General features: G+C 43.3%; 1 protein-coding gene across 4 annotated transcripts in view; it reads left to right on the top strand.

The window, feature by feature from the left end:
- The window catches only part of LOC105834023 (ras-related protein Rab-37), an 85,369-nt gene that overhangs the window by 17,510 nt on the left and 52,606 nt on the right, over window positions 1-15,253 (top strand). For all 4 annotated transcript variants that reach the window (XM_036286394.1, XM_012676210.3, XM_012676212.3 and 1 more), the window contains exon 4: window positions 6,970-7,080. In XM_036286394.1, coding sequence (XP_036142287.1) covers window positions 6,970-7,080 — 111 coding nt within the window. The remainder of the gene's footprint in view (window positions 1-6,969; window positions 7,081-15,253) is intronic.

Raw genomic sequence — 15,253 nt, 5'->3', positions numbered from 1 at the left:
ATACTTAGATATTATACTGCAAATTGTAAAGCAATGTTACACTATATAACGGTAAGGATTTTATAACAACACGCAGCTTTTATACAGAGTTGCACCGCGTAAAAGTATATGTGACAAATAACGCACGGTTCTCATGAGAATTTTCGTTACTGTATTTTTAATACTTGTGTCGGATCTCGATCTTTCATTTACGTACGAAATTTACAACAAAAGTTTTCGAAATTGCGTAAAAGGTGATTATCGAAATAAAATTGCCGCAGCGCGAGAATTAGCGAGCTTTGGTTTCCACGAGAATTAAATAATAAATGCGAATGGCAGATGACGTCGTGAAATTAAAACGGATTATAATGGACGGGCATATGTGCGACGTGTATATGTGCGTACGTGCAACGATGCGTGTCCATCGCCTCTCGTCGCGTCATCGCCGAGCGACCACCATGCACGCGCACCTCGCAAACGGCTCGGTTCATTGCAGCGTACTCTGAAACCGATCCACGATCACGCAGCTCGTATTCGTAATCGCAAAATACCGTTGAGGCTTTTAATACCGTAACCAAGCACCAGCAACGGATAACCGCGCGCGAAATCGCTTTGACAGCGGATCGCCACGTGATCTATCGCAATTTTCACGTGCGTATACCGACAGTTACTTTTCTCCCCCCAACACGTGTGGAAGGAGTGCTATCTGTTCAGTCGGATTTGAAAGTTCTGGAATAGAATATGTCGAACTTTACGATTTTCTCTCTCTCATAAATAGAAGAATATTTTTAGGAAAACGCCTTTCTATTTATGGGAATTCGTAAAATTGCAAAAATTTCCTTAATACGTGGAATGCATAACGCGTCTAAATATCTGAAAATAGAGCGCAGCCAATATCACGTTTTTGCGATACGGAAATAGAAAAGTTTGCGAACTATTTTAATAATGGATTCATATATAGCTGCTGCTAAAATTTTAATTGCAATCGATCTATTTCCGGTTAAAAAATTATCACCCGTCTATCGAATGCAAATAACGAATAGATTTGCATACATCAATTTCTTTACACTTGCGTGCCAGTGAGCGCGACATTAGCGCTTGCATCGATTGTCTGATCGATCTATATGCATCGCTACGTGGCGCATTGATGCTCAAGGCAAAACACCTCGGGCAATCCACGCTCGCGTTTATCGGTCGTATCGCCATCGTCTCCTCTGTTTCATTCGCGCGTCTCTCTCTTCTTCTACCTCGTCGGCGATTAGCATACGAATGTACACGACCTTGTTGCGCCATTGGACGTCGCGACAACACGAAAACCGGCATTGTCTGAGAGCCGCTGAATATGAAGATGCGAACGATCCAGTCTTGGAGAAGCCTTTAGGTTTCGCACCAGGGAAAACCCATGGCAATAGTAACTATGGTAATCCATGGTATATCAGTAATGTCGTTATTTATCACCGAAAGAAAAAACGTTGCTGACAATAGACTTTTAAGATATTTTCCTTGTTTATTTAACCAAGTATTAATGCAACTTTTTTTTTATTGTTATTTTCAAAATAATTTTTTTTGAACTTTTACATATTTTTTATATATTTTTTGCGTGCGAGAAGAATGTTCTCTATTTTTCTCTAGCTCTCTCGAATTCCCTCGCGAATATTCTACTTTCCGTGTAAATACTGTATCGAATATTCTTCTGACTTTATCAGGCTGTACCTCTCCCCCCACCCTCCCCCCCTTATCCCCGTGTTTTTCCGTCACAGTAGATTTCGCGCAGCCAGAACGCGAAACGTAAAATCATTCCCCAGCCTGGAGTTGCCGCATTCCACGTCGCCTGCTTTTGTCTCCTTCTCGCGCGTCTCGCGTTCTCTGAATTTCCCTCCTCGCGAGCATTTCCTTCGCGGCAGGGGTTTCCGGTCGTCGCCTGAAACGGTGCAATCCCGCCGACAGATCTTTATCCGTTGACAAGCCTCTCCCGAACCATTTATCGGGAAGATGTGGAAGACTTCGTAACTGCACGCAGACTGCGAACGGCACGTGTATCTCTCCGTAAAATACTCTGTCGCGGCGAGAGACACGCGCGTGGGACAGCTTGTTCTTTTTTCACGTTTACCTCGCCATTTAACGTTCGCGTTCTTCTAAAGACCGGTGCTTATCGAGGCACCGCTGCGTACACGACGCCTCTTTTGCACACCGTGTCGCGCACGTTCAGTTTTCTCTCTCTCTTTTTTTTTTACGATCTCCAAGTGCGTCGCCGTTAAATGCGCGCGTAACGCGATATCTCATGTGTTCTCGAATGCGAATGCCGTGCCGCGATGCGCATGTATATGCACGCGCGCATATGCACTGCACGCAACACGATCGCACGTGCACGCGCTCGACGCGCGCGAGCGCCTCGATGCAAATCGCATTGCGACCCGTATCCAATACGTGGCGTGTATTATGGCGTTCGCCCGTTAACAAGCGTCTCCTTTTCGAGTGCTGGGATTCCCCGAAGGACTGGCGTCGTGTGTTTGAGTAAAAGAATGAAAAGTTTAGACTCAATGAAGATATTCTACTCTCTAAATTTCCTAGAACTTAGATATGTTCAATTTTCACTCTTTTAGAGTAATGTTTCACTCTAGGAAATTTAGAGAGTAAGTAATTATATCTTTTTCCCATAATCTGTGTATATCTTTTATAATCTTTTGTAATCTTGTATAATTGTGCATTTTTTATGGCAAATATTTTACAAAGAATACATTCGTACTTTCGTATCTCGTGAAAATACTTTTTATTGACCGAGTAACACAATGCGAAGAGCGCGCCATCGCGCTTACGACAAACGTTCGGTTGAGGGTCACATCAGGGATGGTCCTCCACTTTATTGGAAACCGCGCGCAGGATATGGACTCGTTCGGCAGGATCCGAGTACCGTCGGTACGGCCTGCGAATCCCGCAACATCTCACCCGTAAATTTTTACGGCTTGTCTTCATGGTACGTCGGTTTTTACGATCGCACTTTTATGACGACTCGATAATCGATCGCATACCCAGCTTTACACTTCGCGATTACGACTTATATTCAACTTGACAATAAGAAGAGCCAATAGGTATTATTAATAATTGATAGCCTCGCAAAAGGTCGAAAGATATAAGACGGCTTAGCCGATGGTTATGTTGATGTAATTTATGATCTTATAATTATAGTACCGTATTTCCTTTGGTGTTTTATCTTCCGTATAGAATCCCGAAGTAATTCAACTTTTATTGTAACACACACGAATAATCACATTAAAGGTAAAGCTATGTAATAAGTAAGAGAGAGAAAATCTTTGGTTTAATTAATTTCTTTGATATATTGTAGTAATGCGATACAGATAAATCTTGATTGTAACGAATACGGAAGCAAGAAATTGTTGAGATTTAAGAAACAATGATCGCACTGATTACATGAATTCGGCAATGATCCCAGTGGCTGAGTCAAAGTTCGTAGTAAGAAGTGAAACGGTCCGATTTTATGGTCGTCGATAAATTCTCCGCCACTGATAAAGATAGACAAAGTCCGTTTGATCTCGCACTCTTGTTTGAATAGCTAAAACTTGATCGGTCTTTTATATAAGCGCTTAGCATCGACATCGCTATAATAATTAAAATTATTAAAATTATCAAATTTTTTATGACTGTTTAATTGTGATTTTTAATTTCTTTGATGGAAGTATAAAAATAGTTTTTACGTAATGATAAAAAATCTTTTAACGAACTAAACTTTAGAAGAGGAAATATAGACACTAGATAGGAATCTAGGAAATAGATTTATCATATTATTAATTATGTAATCTGTAACATTCTCTTTGATTTTTAAATAGTGATACTTTTTAAAATTTAATACCAAAAGTTAGTACCAAAATAGTTAATACTTAAAAGCATTTGTTATAACAATTTTTTTACATTTTATTTTTACGCCTTTACGTTTTACTTTCAAGAATTTGTTTACGACAAAAATCCTTCGCCCATCCGGCTCACAGTACAACAGCCTGTAAAAAGCGTTTTCGCGCAACGCAATTGTCGCACAACGAAATCCTCTCCTGCTCGCAGTGAGCTTTTAACGTTCGCTCACCCACTGCGATTACCGGCAATTAATTGAAACGCGCGGCGGCGGCGACAACCATCTACAAAGAAACAACGGGGTTCCATCGAGGGTGAAGGAAATGGGGAGAACACAGAGGTAGATTACAATAGCGGAGAGAGAGAGAGAGAGAGAGAGAGAGAGAGAGAGAACGATGGGGGAGGGAAAGAGAGAGCAAACGGGAGGAGGGGGATTACGCAGGAGGGAGCGAGAGAGAAACACGGAATAGGGAGGGCAGTGAATTAAGTTTCTCCGCCCCCTGAGGCCGACACATTCGCCGACACTCGTCACGACCACCCCCTGAGGGTACCGCGAATCTTTCAATGGAAATTTTGTCGCGAAGGGAACGCCGCGCCGCCTCGAGGTGCCCGGGAACTACAAATCCACGGCGACACGGTTTTAAAGATCTTCCCGTTCGGAAAGCGAGATTCTGAAAGTCGACTCGAATCGTGGCGGCCCCCGCCGTTTCGCGTGTTTTTACGTCTTCTTCGCCGTATCTCATTTGCCATTCTTCCCGCATTTTTCATTCGCGCTTCGCCGCGTGCCTCGCGCTGTTTCACGAATACCAATCGCAATCTCGAAACGATAAGTTCCGTTTCTCGCCGACGTTGTTTCCGATAAGGCGGGAGATGAAGAAAGTTTTCCCGCAATGAGAAATTGAATGTGTCAAGATTGCGTTCCTCTTTTTTTCTCGTTTTTTTTTTTTTTTTGCAAGACAGTCGCGATTATTATTTATAGGTTTAATAATCTTTCTCTTCTAGACATGCCGAGACTCTCGCGGTTCCGGTAAACTTTTTATCTTTTTGGTTTAGTGTCATGCACTACGTTATGTTTTGTTTTTTATTCATTCGATTACTTTAAAAGAGAATTTATCCCCGAGCGTAACGCGAATACCATCAATAATAATGGCTCTCTAAATTTTGGACGCGGCGAATCGACTGTACAAATCCGAGGAAATCACGCGACACGACACGCGAATGTCAGGTCCAAAATGATATCCCCGGCGTGCCCACAAAAAGTACATTTATATTTCAATATCTAGGCGATACGCGGGGCATTTCTCTCTCTCTCTCTCTTCCTGTCTCTCTGTTTCGCCGGCAGTAAAACAGCGAACGATGCGCAGGGGTGTCAAGAGCGTTTGTGTTATTTAACCACTTATTACCCGCTCGCTGACGTTTTACGAGGAAGGGACAACAATCCTGCGCCTCCACTGCCAGGATAATGGAGGCGCACCTGCCAGGCCGGTAGGTACACCATGGCACAGCCGTACCTGCGTTATTGCAACCCTGTTCTTTGTCCCGTCGTTAGCGATGGCATTGATATTCTCGCGAGTGCGGCGCGATGCGAAACACTCGAAGCGCACGTATCAATCTCCTGCCAGAACCGCCATTGTCTGACGACGATGGTGGGCCCTGGCGCGGGACAACAAGTGAGAGAGATCGTTTCTGCTGGTTCCTTCTTTCTTTTCGTTATATATTATCTGCCACAAAGTTGTTATATTCCTCCCGTTTCGCAACACGTACGCTTTCCTACATTTTAGCCGGGATATTCACAGGTGTTGTATTATAAATCGCGCACGGAAAGAACAGTTTTGAAGTGTTGAAAAATTTTGTTTGATACAGATCTGAAAATAATTCTGATAACCTATAAAAATAATTGTGAAGCACGTGTAAGCATGATGAGTTCTAACAAGTTAACAGTTTGAATGGCTCATAATAAGTTTTTTCAGATTTGTATTCAAATCTTTAGACATTTTAGTAAAATCGTTCTTTTCGCGCGAGTAGATAACGAATATATCATGAATTTAAAAAAGTAAGGATAAAATTTTTTTTTATATCTTACGAGATGGGATAAAGTATGTGAAGTCTGCATTAAATTCTGTCGTAAAAAACTTGATCAAATCGCGAGAGGTATTACACGGAAAGAACGATTTTGATAAAGTATTCAAAAGTTTAGCTATATAGATACAGCATGACGATAATGCTGTGAAAAGTTTTGATGTTCTTACAATCAGCTTGACTGTCCTACATGATTACTTTGATAGTCAAACAAACAAAAAGTTATTTCTAAATCCGTATCTGTAATTTAGCAAAATCTTGCCGTGACGTTTCCGATTTAATATTCACATCAAGTTCGATATCGAGTGGGCGTGCTCACTTAAACAAATCCCCATTTCGTTTGTCGTCGAGAACAATGTTGATAGCATTATCGATCAGTTTTAAACAAGCGTTTCTCTCAATTTCGAGCCAATGCGAGTTGATATTGGATGGAAGGACCGTCTCCAGTGCGTTGCTACGCTCGATCGCTTATCGTCGCAATCGGCTTCGACATTGCTACTGATTGCGCGAACTGCCGTGGTTTATTACGACTGATGCATTCGATACACTATCACCATATTGTTTCCCTTCCTCTCCCTCTCTGTTTCTCTCGTACATTGGTACTATAGTCAATGGACGTGCAAAACAATCTCAAAATAGAACCGTGATTGCGCTCGGGGAAGCGCACCGATTTGACTAGAGCTAGAAAATGGAGGATAGCTCCTTGTAATTGAGTTCACGAACGCTCTTTTGTATTTCTGTTTGTTCTCGCCTACGCCAAAATGCAAAATGCAATTGGAGAAATATTTACTGCCCGCAAAAAAATGGACGGTGTACGTGCGGACAGATTCAATTTTCTTTAATTAAAAAATAAACCTTTGAAGAAATGTTCACCGCAGTCCGTGCAAAAAAAATATATATAAAAATACGGAAACGGAAGGATACACGAATTTTTTAAAATAAAATATAAATTGCATTTCTTGTTTTTCTACAACTTTTTCGCAACAATTAAGTAGAACGTTTCTGTCGTTAAAGTTTAATCCAGCGTCTATTCGCGTGTGCTTGCAGACAATCCTTCTCGGTGATAGCGGAGTCGGCAAGACCTCGTTATTGGTCCAGTTCGATACCGGAAGATTCCAGCCGGGAAACTTCGCGGCCACCGTGGGTATCGGTTTTACGGTAAGTAATACTGCACCGAGATATTTAATTAAAGCTTTCCAGCTCGATGAAACCGTGGAATGCAATGAAGACCCCTCAGTATTATTTTTCGAAGTTAAATTCAGAGCCTTCTATCTGCATTTAATTTTTATCTGCACCTCTTTTTTTTTTTTTTATTCGCTCTCGCAGTCCTATTACTGACCTGCCATCTTGGCCAGCTTGTAATTATTTTCAAGTCAATATTTAACATTTATATCGTATATTAAAGTTCTAATTATTTTTAGTAATCCACATATTAAACGTGTTTTTTAACGAAAAATTTAAAATAAAAGAAGGAATACCGGTATACGAGCTGGAAGGTATTAATGTGAACGTTTGTAGTTACATGTTCTTTGTCTGGTAGATTAATAATTGCTCGATACCAACACGTATCGAGCAGAATTACAATGTCGCCATACGTATCAACGTCTGACAATGTGAGCAACGTGTTTACGCACGAGTCCAATGGCCATGAGATGCATTCATATGCATTCTATGAAAACTTGATTGTCTCTGTGCGTTGTAACACGTTATAACGCGTAACAACGACTTGAAAGATTCCCAAATGCCCATAACAATATATATATATATAGTATCCAAATAAATAGTTGAAAGACAAAAGGAAATCTTAACACGATAATTAATTGATTTTTTAAATTGAATCAATTTAATTTTATTAATTTTTATGCGTGTGAAACCGAAATTCTTCTTATAAACTATAAGAAAACTATTGTCTACGATAAATTCTAATTACTTTAAGTGATTACATATTTTATTATCCGGGTTGTATCACGAATGCGAATTTTGTCTAACAGTGAGATATCGTCCGACGATATTTAGAGAGAGATTCTTAAGGCTGAGTTATATGCGTTTGTCTTTGAGTTCTTAACTTAAAGTAAACCTCGCATGAGCCGACAAGAACCAAAGGTAAACGTGCACCACTTGCGAGTCCTTGTCTGTATCTCGCCGCAGGTAACGTTGCCACTTTTATGCCTCAAACACCGGCGATACATCATGCGCTACCATACTCGCTCCATGAGCGGCTTAGCGATCCTCGCGAAGGTGAGGGAAGAAGAAGGCGTCGATGCCGTTCTCCGCATATACTGCAGACACCATGTAGATTCTGCACGCGTGCGTGTAAAACGTTGGCGTCGTTCACCGTCGCGGCGTCAAATGAATATTTATCGCATCCCCTTCAATCTTCCTGTCAGGAAGAAATTCGATTTATGATTACGTCACCGATTTGAAAAAGAGATAGAGAGAGAGAGAGAAAGAACGAGGAACCTCGCGGGGCTGTGCCGGTGAGAGAGCCATTTGCATTTGATATTTTCGCAGCCGGGCCGACGATTATCGGGTGGCACCAGCCTCGAAAAAGAGTCGTTCGAGCGAGGTAGGGGCTCCTCCCTTCTTTTTTTTATTCACCACTCGATTCCCCGATTACCCTCACGAGCTTTCACGAGTCACCGAAAAGATGAAGAGAGAGACAAAAAAAAAGGAGGGAGAAAAAGAGAGAAGGTGGAGGGAGCCGACAGGTCGGCGGGATTTACAGAGGCGTTTGTATTGAGGTTTTCAGGTGGTTGGTTCACCCGCCTTTGATAGAAACGCCAGCAGAGAGAGTCTTTGTGACTATATGCAATTACGGGGGAGGAAGCGCGTCGGTAGCGGCCGACTTGTGGAATCGTCCGGGGAGCCAGCTTCTGTCCGCGACCTTGACATTTATCAAGCGCACAGCACACGCGCCTGTCGGTCCGCGATCACTCATAATGCTTCATCGTCTCGACTCGATTATCCGAAAAATTGAACGCCACACGTCCACGCGAAGCGTCCCTCGTCGCGGCGGGAAGGCGCATTCCGCGCGAAAAGTGTGTTGTCCCTCTGTAAAAGAAAAGTTACGCTACGAAAGGATTTTCCGAATACAACGTTATTACATACGCAAGGGATTTGTATTCTTCGCCCGCTGAGGATCTCCGCCGCAGAATCGCGAAGCATAGAACGTCGCGTTGAATGTTGACCCGTTGATGATCACGGGGCATCGAGAGTCGCTGCACTTTCCAGTTACGGGAACACGTCTCTCGTGCCTCCTACTCCTCTTTCTCCTCCTCCTCCCCCTTTCGCGCTCGCACGCCACCGGCCGACCGTCGTTTCGCTAACAGTTTGTCGAGAAAGTTGAAATTGCTCTATCAAAACGATCGTCCCGCTGCGAATTTCTCCGGTAGCGCGAGAGAGTCTACTCTTAGACGGGCATGAAAGTTTCATTTCATTACGAGCCGTGGAAACGTCGCGCCGCCGACAGCCGCCGTACGGACGACTCGGAGAAATCGCACGCGCGATTTTCCCTCCCGAGAAAATAGTAATTAATATATTCGATTTAAAAAGCCCACGGGCGCGGGCTGAAACTGATCGCGCGAGTCGCGTTTCGCGCTGGTCGGAATAAAAGTATAACACCTGCGAACGAACTCGACGATATTGCTTACAATTATCTCTATGTTTATCGAGCTTTGGCGCAAATGGGATCGTTCTCTTCTCTCTCTCTCTCTTTCTCTCTTTTACATGCAGTTATACAAATTTTTTTATAAGTGGCTTTACGCAGTTGTATTTTAAGCCTATTACAGTTTACAAATGAGTACTCGCATAGGGATACACAGTTATGCGTGTATCTGTTTTAATTTAATATCTAATATGTGCTTTATAACAGCTTTAGCTTTGTGGAATGATCTTGTTATAAGAAAGGCAGAGGAAAGAAGGATAGAAGAGAGAGAGAGAGAGAAGTTGAATGTGTGTCCCGTAATCAGTACGGGAGTGTCTCTTTCTACAAATTTAATCCTCCCTGAAGAGGAGTCAATGGTCAGAGCTAATTAATTACTGCGAATTCCAGCTCAAGTTAAAGACCGTTATAGTTTATCAGCATCCACCCAACGAGAAAGAATCCGTACAGTGCTAATTAAACGCTTACGCGTACCGAACGTCCATCTTGTTAATTAATCTCGGCTCGGTCAATTAAGTTTATCTCACGAAGTCTCAACATTGTCTTTAATATGCACCGTGTACGGGCGTTATTACTTATAAATACGCACGAATACGCGATCATGCCTGTTAATTAGCTGCGCCTCGGCGGTGCCGAACGCTTGATAAAAATATTAATCGATGCATATCGGTCAGATGTGGGCACATGAAAATAATTAGTGTTGCGCTCGATTTTGGAATTAATCGGCTCTGCGCGATTCTCATTACGTAATTACGTCTGCATTTGATGATTATCCGCGATTGATGTGAATCTCGTTGAGTACGTATCGATAACGAATTTTATTCTATTACGTCATTTGCGTATTATTTAGCAGTTTGTGGACGAAAAAATTAAAATTTTCAATTTTTACATTTTGTTAAAATTTTGATTAACATCGCCACTTTAATCTCATTTTTATTTCCTGTTCTTCAAGAGCATATATATGAAATTCATCATAAATGTAGAGGAGAAATCAAATGAAAAAGTCGCAGCGTCTATGCGCTTTGCAATGACAGAGAGTAAAATGGATCGTGATCACATTCAAGCTTGCCAGCGCATAAAGCAGAGAATGTGGGAAAATGTTATACCGATCTTTGACAAGACTCCGCAAAGAGAAGACAAAGCATATGCTGGCGTCCGTTCTGCACATTGAGACCCTTAAAGCAAAAAGCTAAGAGAATCGAGGAGTTGCGAGCAGAGGGATGAATAAAGGAAGCTGAAGGAAGTCGTACGCGTGATATTGAAAAAAAAGCGATAGCCTCCTTTTAGATGCAAAGAATTGTAAGACGCCTCGGAGATATCTAAAGTGAGACCGTAGAAAGACTCGAATACGAATTAAGGATATATTTCCATTAACCAAATATTAAGTTCAATTTTTGAGATAGCAGGAATTTTGTTGTGAAAGGGATATATAGGAGTAACAAACGAATATTTGCAGTTATTTAAAACGAATGAAAATTCGATCACGGTTCATTGGGAATGAAACTATCGGAATGTACGGAAATGAATGGCAAAGATATGTCTGTCTGTTTTTTTCAAACGTATAATCCGTTTATTTCTAGACATCCGATTCCCAATACACTGTAGTTCGATTTTTTTTTTTAATGATCGTAAATATTCATTTCTTACTTTTTAAAAGAATAATTCGATTAGACAGTTTTTTCAATGTATTTACATCTTGTTATTTATTGAGAAAATGTACAACTTGTCTAATTCTCAAAGTAATTATATAGTTAGTTTGCTGATTATATTACTTTTGCGATTATTTAGTAACTGACCTCCATATATATTTTTTAGGTGTAGGTAAAATGATACGTTTAGATAAAGATACGATATAAATCAGAAAGGCGATTCCGGTAATATCGATTATGCATGGAAATTTACGTTTTATAACTTTCTTGATATCAATTCTACGGCATAATGTCAAGTTGCGTCGATAATCAACATTTCCGCGCGAAATAAGGAGTGAAAGGCGGGAGTAAAAGTAAGACTGATTATAATTTTAAGAGACGAGCAAGATGGAAGTAAGCGTACGTTTTCTTTCTCTCTCTTTCTCTCTCTCCTTTCTCTTTCTCGTCCTCTCTTTCTCTTTCTTTATTGTGTGCAACCGGAATATCGAGGGTTAAAGCAACGAGGGGAAGGTGAGCAATAAATCACTCGGGCCGACAGTGCCGAGTTAGGCTGCGCCACGTGACGAAGCAGATTCGGTCCTTCTGCTCCTTTTCCTTGCCTCAAGTTCCTCTCCTCGCCTCTCGAAGGAAAGTCCCGAGGCGAAACCGTACCGATTTCCAAGATATTTATCAAATTGCTTTGCGTATACTTAGAGATATCAATTTTGCCGTACTCGTTAAAGTTTTCTCATTTTTCATCGAACACTTAAAAGAGAGAGTGGCGCTGCGAATGGAAATAATTTTTCATCGTGTACTGTTTAGTATGTTATATTATACACAGAATATATAATGCGATGAGAGTAAGAGAAGAGGCGAGAGGTAAAATACCTGTTTAAAAGTCTATTTATCTACACGGAGAGAATTTTCTCTTAAAATTTATCCTCAAAATCTGGTAATCATGAGAGAATGTGTGACCTCGAGGAATTTTACTATACTTTTTAGTAAAATTTACTAAAAGTATAGTAAGTTTTACTAAAAAATATAGTAAAATTGCACGAGGTCACACATTATCTTACAGTCACCAGATTTTGAGGGTAAATTTTAAGAGAAAATTCTCTCCGTGTAAAAACCTGTTCATTTATGACGCTAAATATGAGGGGACCCTTATACAAGTTACTACGTAATCTAAAGTAACTGCAACGTGCGCGGTCCTATCCTAGCCCCTTTTCTGAATTCTCCCAGTAACGAAGTTTATACTGGGCCGAGACAGTACTTGCACGGAGATCGAAGGAAATTTTCAATTCGCTTTACGACATCGTGGCGATATGATTATGGAGCGAGTCGAGGATCGCTCGCATGCTCGGCGACGGTCGTAAAGAAGATTTTAATTACACGCAACCTCTCTTCTCTCTCGCCGATCTGTTTCAGCCGAGCTGCACCTGCGGGTCTCTCCGCGTTACGATCGCGCGCGCGTCGGCATTTACGATGGGGGAAAAACGATACGAATCGTGCGCGCGGCGCGAGAAAAGCGAGAGGGAAGAGAGGGAGACGTGCGTCGGGAGTTCACGTCGTGTGACGCGTGCTCGCCGCGCTTAATTAGATCGGACGTTGATTAACTGCGCTCGTGACATGTCAATAAAATCATTCCGAATAACAAAATCCCCGGCACGATTATGAAGAGTCGCGTCAAATGGATATCGAAACCATGGAGTAACCACGCGTGGAATTTTCACCCCGGCGGGGAGAAATATCTGTGTGCGCTCCTCCGCTGGGAAGGGTGTGCTCGTTACGACAGCGACGACCACTCGTTTCATGTCGTTTCGTGCGGTCGGAATAATTCACTCCGCGCGTTTAATCGCGACCGTACGTACAAAGAGCGATACATTCGTCCACCTCGTGTCCGAATTTCACGGATTAATTGCATCCCGTCTCATTATTCTCCGGATTCGTAATAATCCGTCTCGGTTGCCGCTATGCGCGGATGAATCCGCTGTGGTCAGATTTATCGTCGATGTACGTACATACGCGCGTTTCTGGTCGGCGATGTTTACCCTCCGCTTGATCCGCTTCCGCTCCCGGATCCGGCTGCGCGGATCTATTTCTCTCGCAACGTATACGGCGCGAGGCGGATCTTTGCCGTTCGCTTTCTCCTACGCGATGGCTCCAAAGCGCGATTTATCGGCGGTGTCTCTCCTCACTGCGGTGGCTTCCCGGAGCGCTTCTGCTGCAAGAGAAAGAGAGAGAGAGAGAGAGAAGGATCGTCGAAGTATTCAAACGCGCGTGGTTTGCGTAGTCAGTGAGGATTCCGTCGAGACGATTCCGGACGGTGCCCGGTGTTGCTCGAATCGTTTCGGATCTTTTGCTCGTGCATGTATACCAGCGGTATACGAAAGAGGCTTGGACGTTATTCTGGTCACGAACTCGGACCTCCCCCCCCCCTCCCTCTCCTCTTCTCGCTCTCCGTTCTTCTTGCTCCACTCCGCCTCTTCGCTCGTGTTCCTCCACTTCTTCTTCTTCTTCTTCTTCTTCCGCTGATGCTGCCTCGTCGTAAAGCTTCCTTGCGCCGCTTATCAATATGTATGCCGATTATTTGCTTCGTCGAAATATCGATGCGCGTCGAGAAAAACTTCCCGACTTGTCTATCCGTTGCTACTTCATCGCTGAACGAGCGGCTGTTTAAGAAAAGAAGGATAATGAAATGAAAGAGGGAGAAAGAAGGAGAAGAAACCCGCCGGATTCGGGGCGATCGAAGTGTCGGGTTCGAGTTTTCTTGGAAGGATTAATGTCTTGTTTACGGTTGATTTGGTAACGAGGCGCGGCACTTTTGAACAATGCCGCACGGTCTGTAACGTGTCTACGTCTCGTTTTAAGGAGGGGGATACGCGAATTGCAATTTTTTTTTTTGAGACAAGGTGATTATTGCATTCAACGTAATCCCTCGAAGGCCAGTGTCGGTCGCCCGATGCAGACAGAGCATTTCGCGTACGCATTTCTCATCGGTTTTCTTATCGGCGCGATCATTTAGCTTCCCATAAATCAACGCGAATATAGCGAATTCGCGCGAATGCCCGCCGGTCGGCGATATCGAATTACTCTCTCAGGCGGCGCGGGCGCGATAAATTGCACCAGGGATTAATACCACATCTGCCTGTTGCTCCGCTCCGTGTAATCTAATCGAGGCCGAATGTAAACTACATTCGCCGGAAGATCGCGCGGGTCCGTACACGCGCGACGCGGCCGCGCACGGGCGTCGCGGCAACATTTGTCGTTGATTATTGGTTTTCGATATTGTTGCCGCTGTGTGTACGCGCGCGCGCGCGCGTGTTTCCGAAGCGTGTCAACCGCGCGCTTTCCCTCGAAAATAATCGGCCACGTGCGGCCGCACGGTCGGATCGATTAGAGGGATTAAATTAGTGCCGCGTGTGTTGCTCGAGGCGCGGTTCTGTTGTTTGACGTGCGATTTCGTCGCGCAATGCACACGAATTTCCGCGCATGTTTGCAGATTGCCCTCCTCCCCCCCGCCAGTCGATGTTTGATCGAAGTTAATATTTCACTTTGACCTCTCGCACGCCATTCGCTATTGCGCGCTTTGTTTTTTACGGGAGAATGTTCGTTTTTCCAGCATTGATAGGAAAACGAGCGGATTTTTGATCGCGAGCGATCGCGAAAGCTCCTTTTTTTCTCCTTTTTCTCCTTTTTCCTCGTTAAACTCATCGAATGCCTCTCGTTTATGACATAGTTTCCGCTGTGGTCTCTACGTGCTTATATTCGTCGGCTTTGGCTCCCCTTCTCGGCTCTCGTTTAAAGTTCTCATTTAAAATCCCGTTACGTGTGTTTACCTTTCATTATCGCGCGGCTGGACGACCGCGAGAAGATGATTGTGCAAACCGGAGGCGACTGTTCAGGCGACTGTTTCGAAGGCGACTTCCTCCCACTCCGTCGGATCCTACGGGTTCACGCGTAAGGCCCATCTCGCTGTCCTATCCCCTCGCTCGGACCAACGATGAAAAGGTCAGGCGTGAACAGTCGGCACGGCCCACGC

Source organism: Monomorium pharaonis, chromosome 4 (genome assembly GCF_013373865.1).
Source record: "Monomorium pharaonis isolate MP-MQ-018 chromosome 4, ASM1337386v2, whole genome shotgun sequence".
Taxonomy (NCBI): Eukaryota; Metazoa; Arthropoda; class Insecta; order Hymenoptera; family Formicidae; genus Monomorium; species Monomorium pharaonis.
Note: the sequence above shows the minus strand (reverse complement) of the source record. Positions and strands in the feature narration are given on the sequence as shown.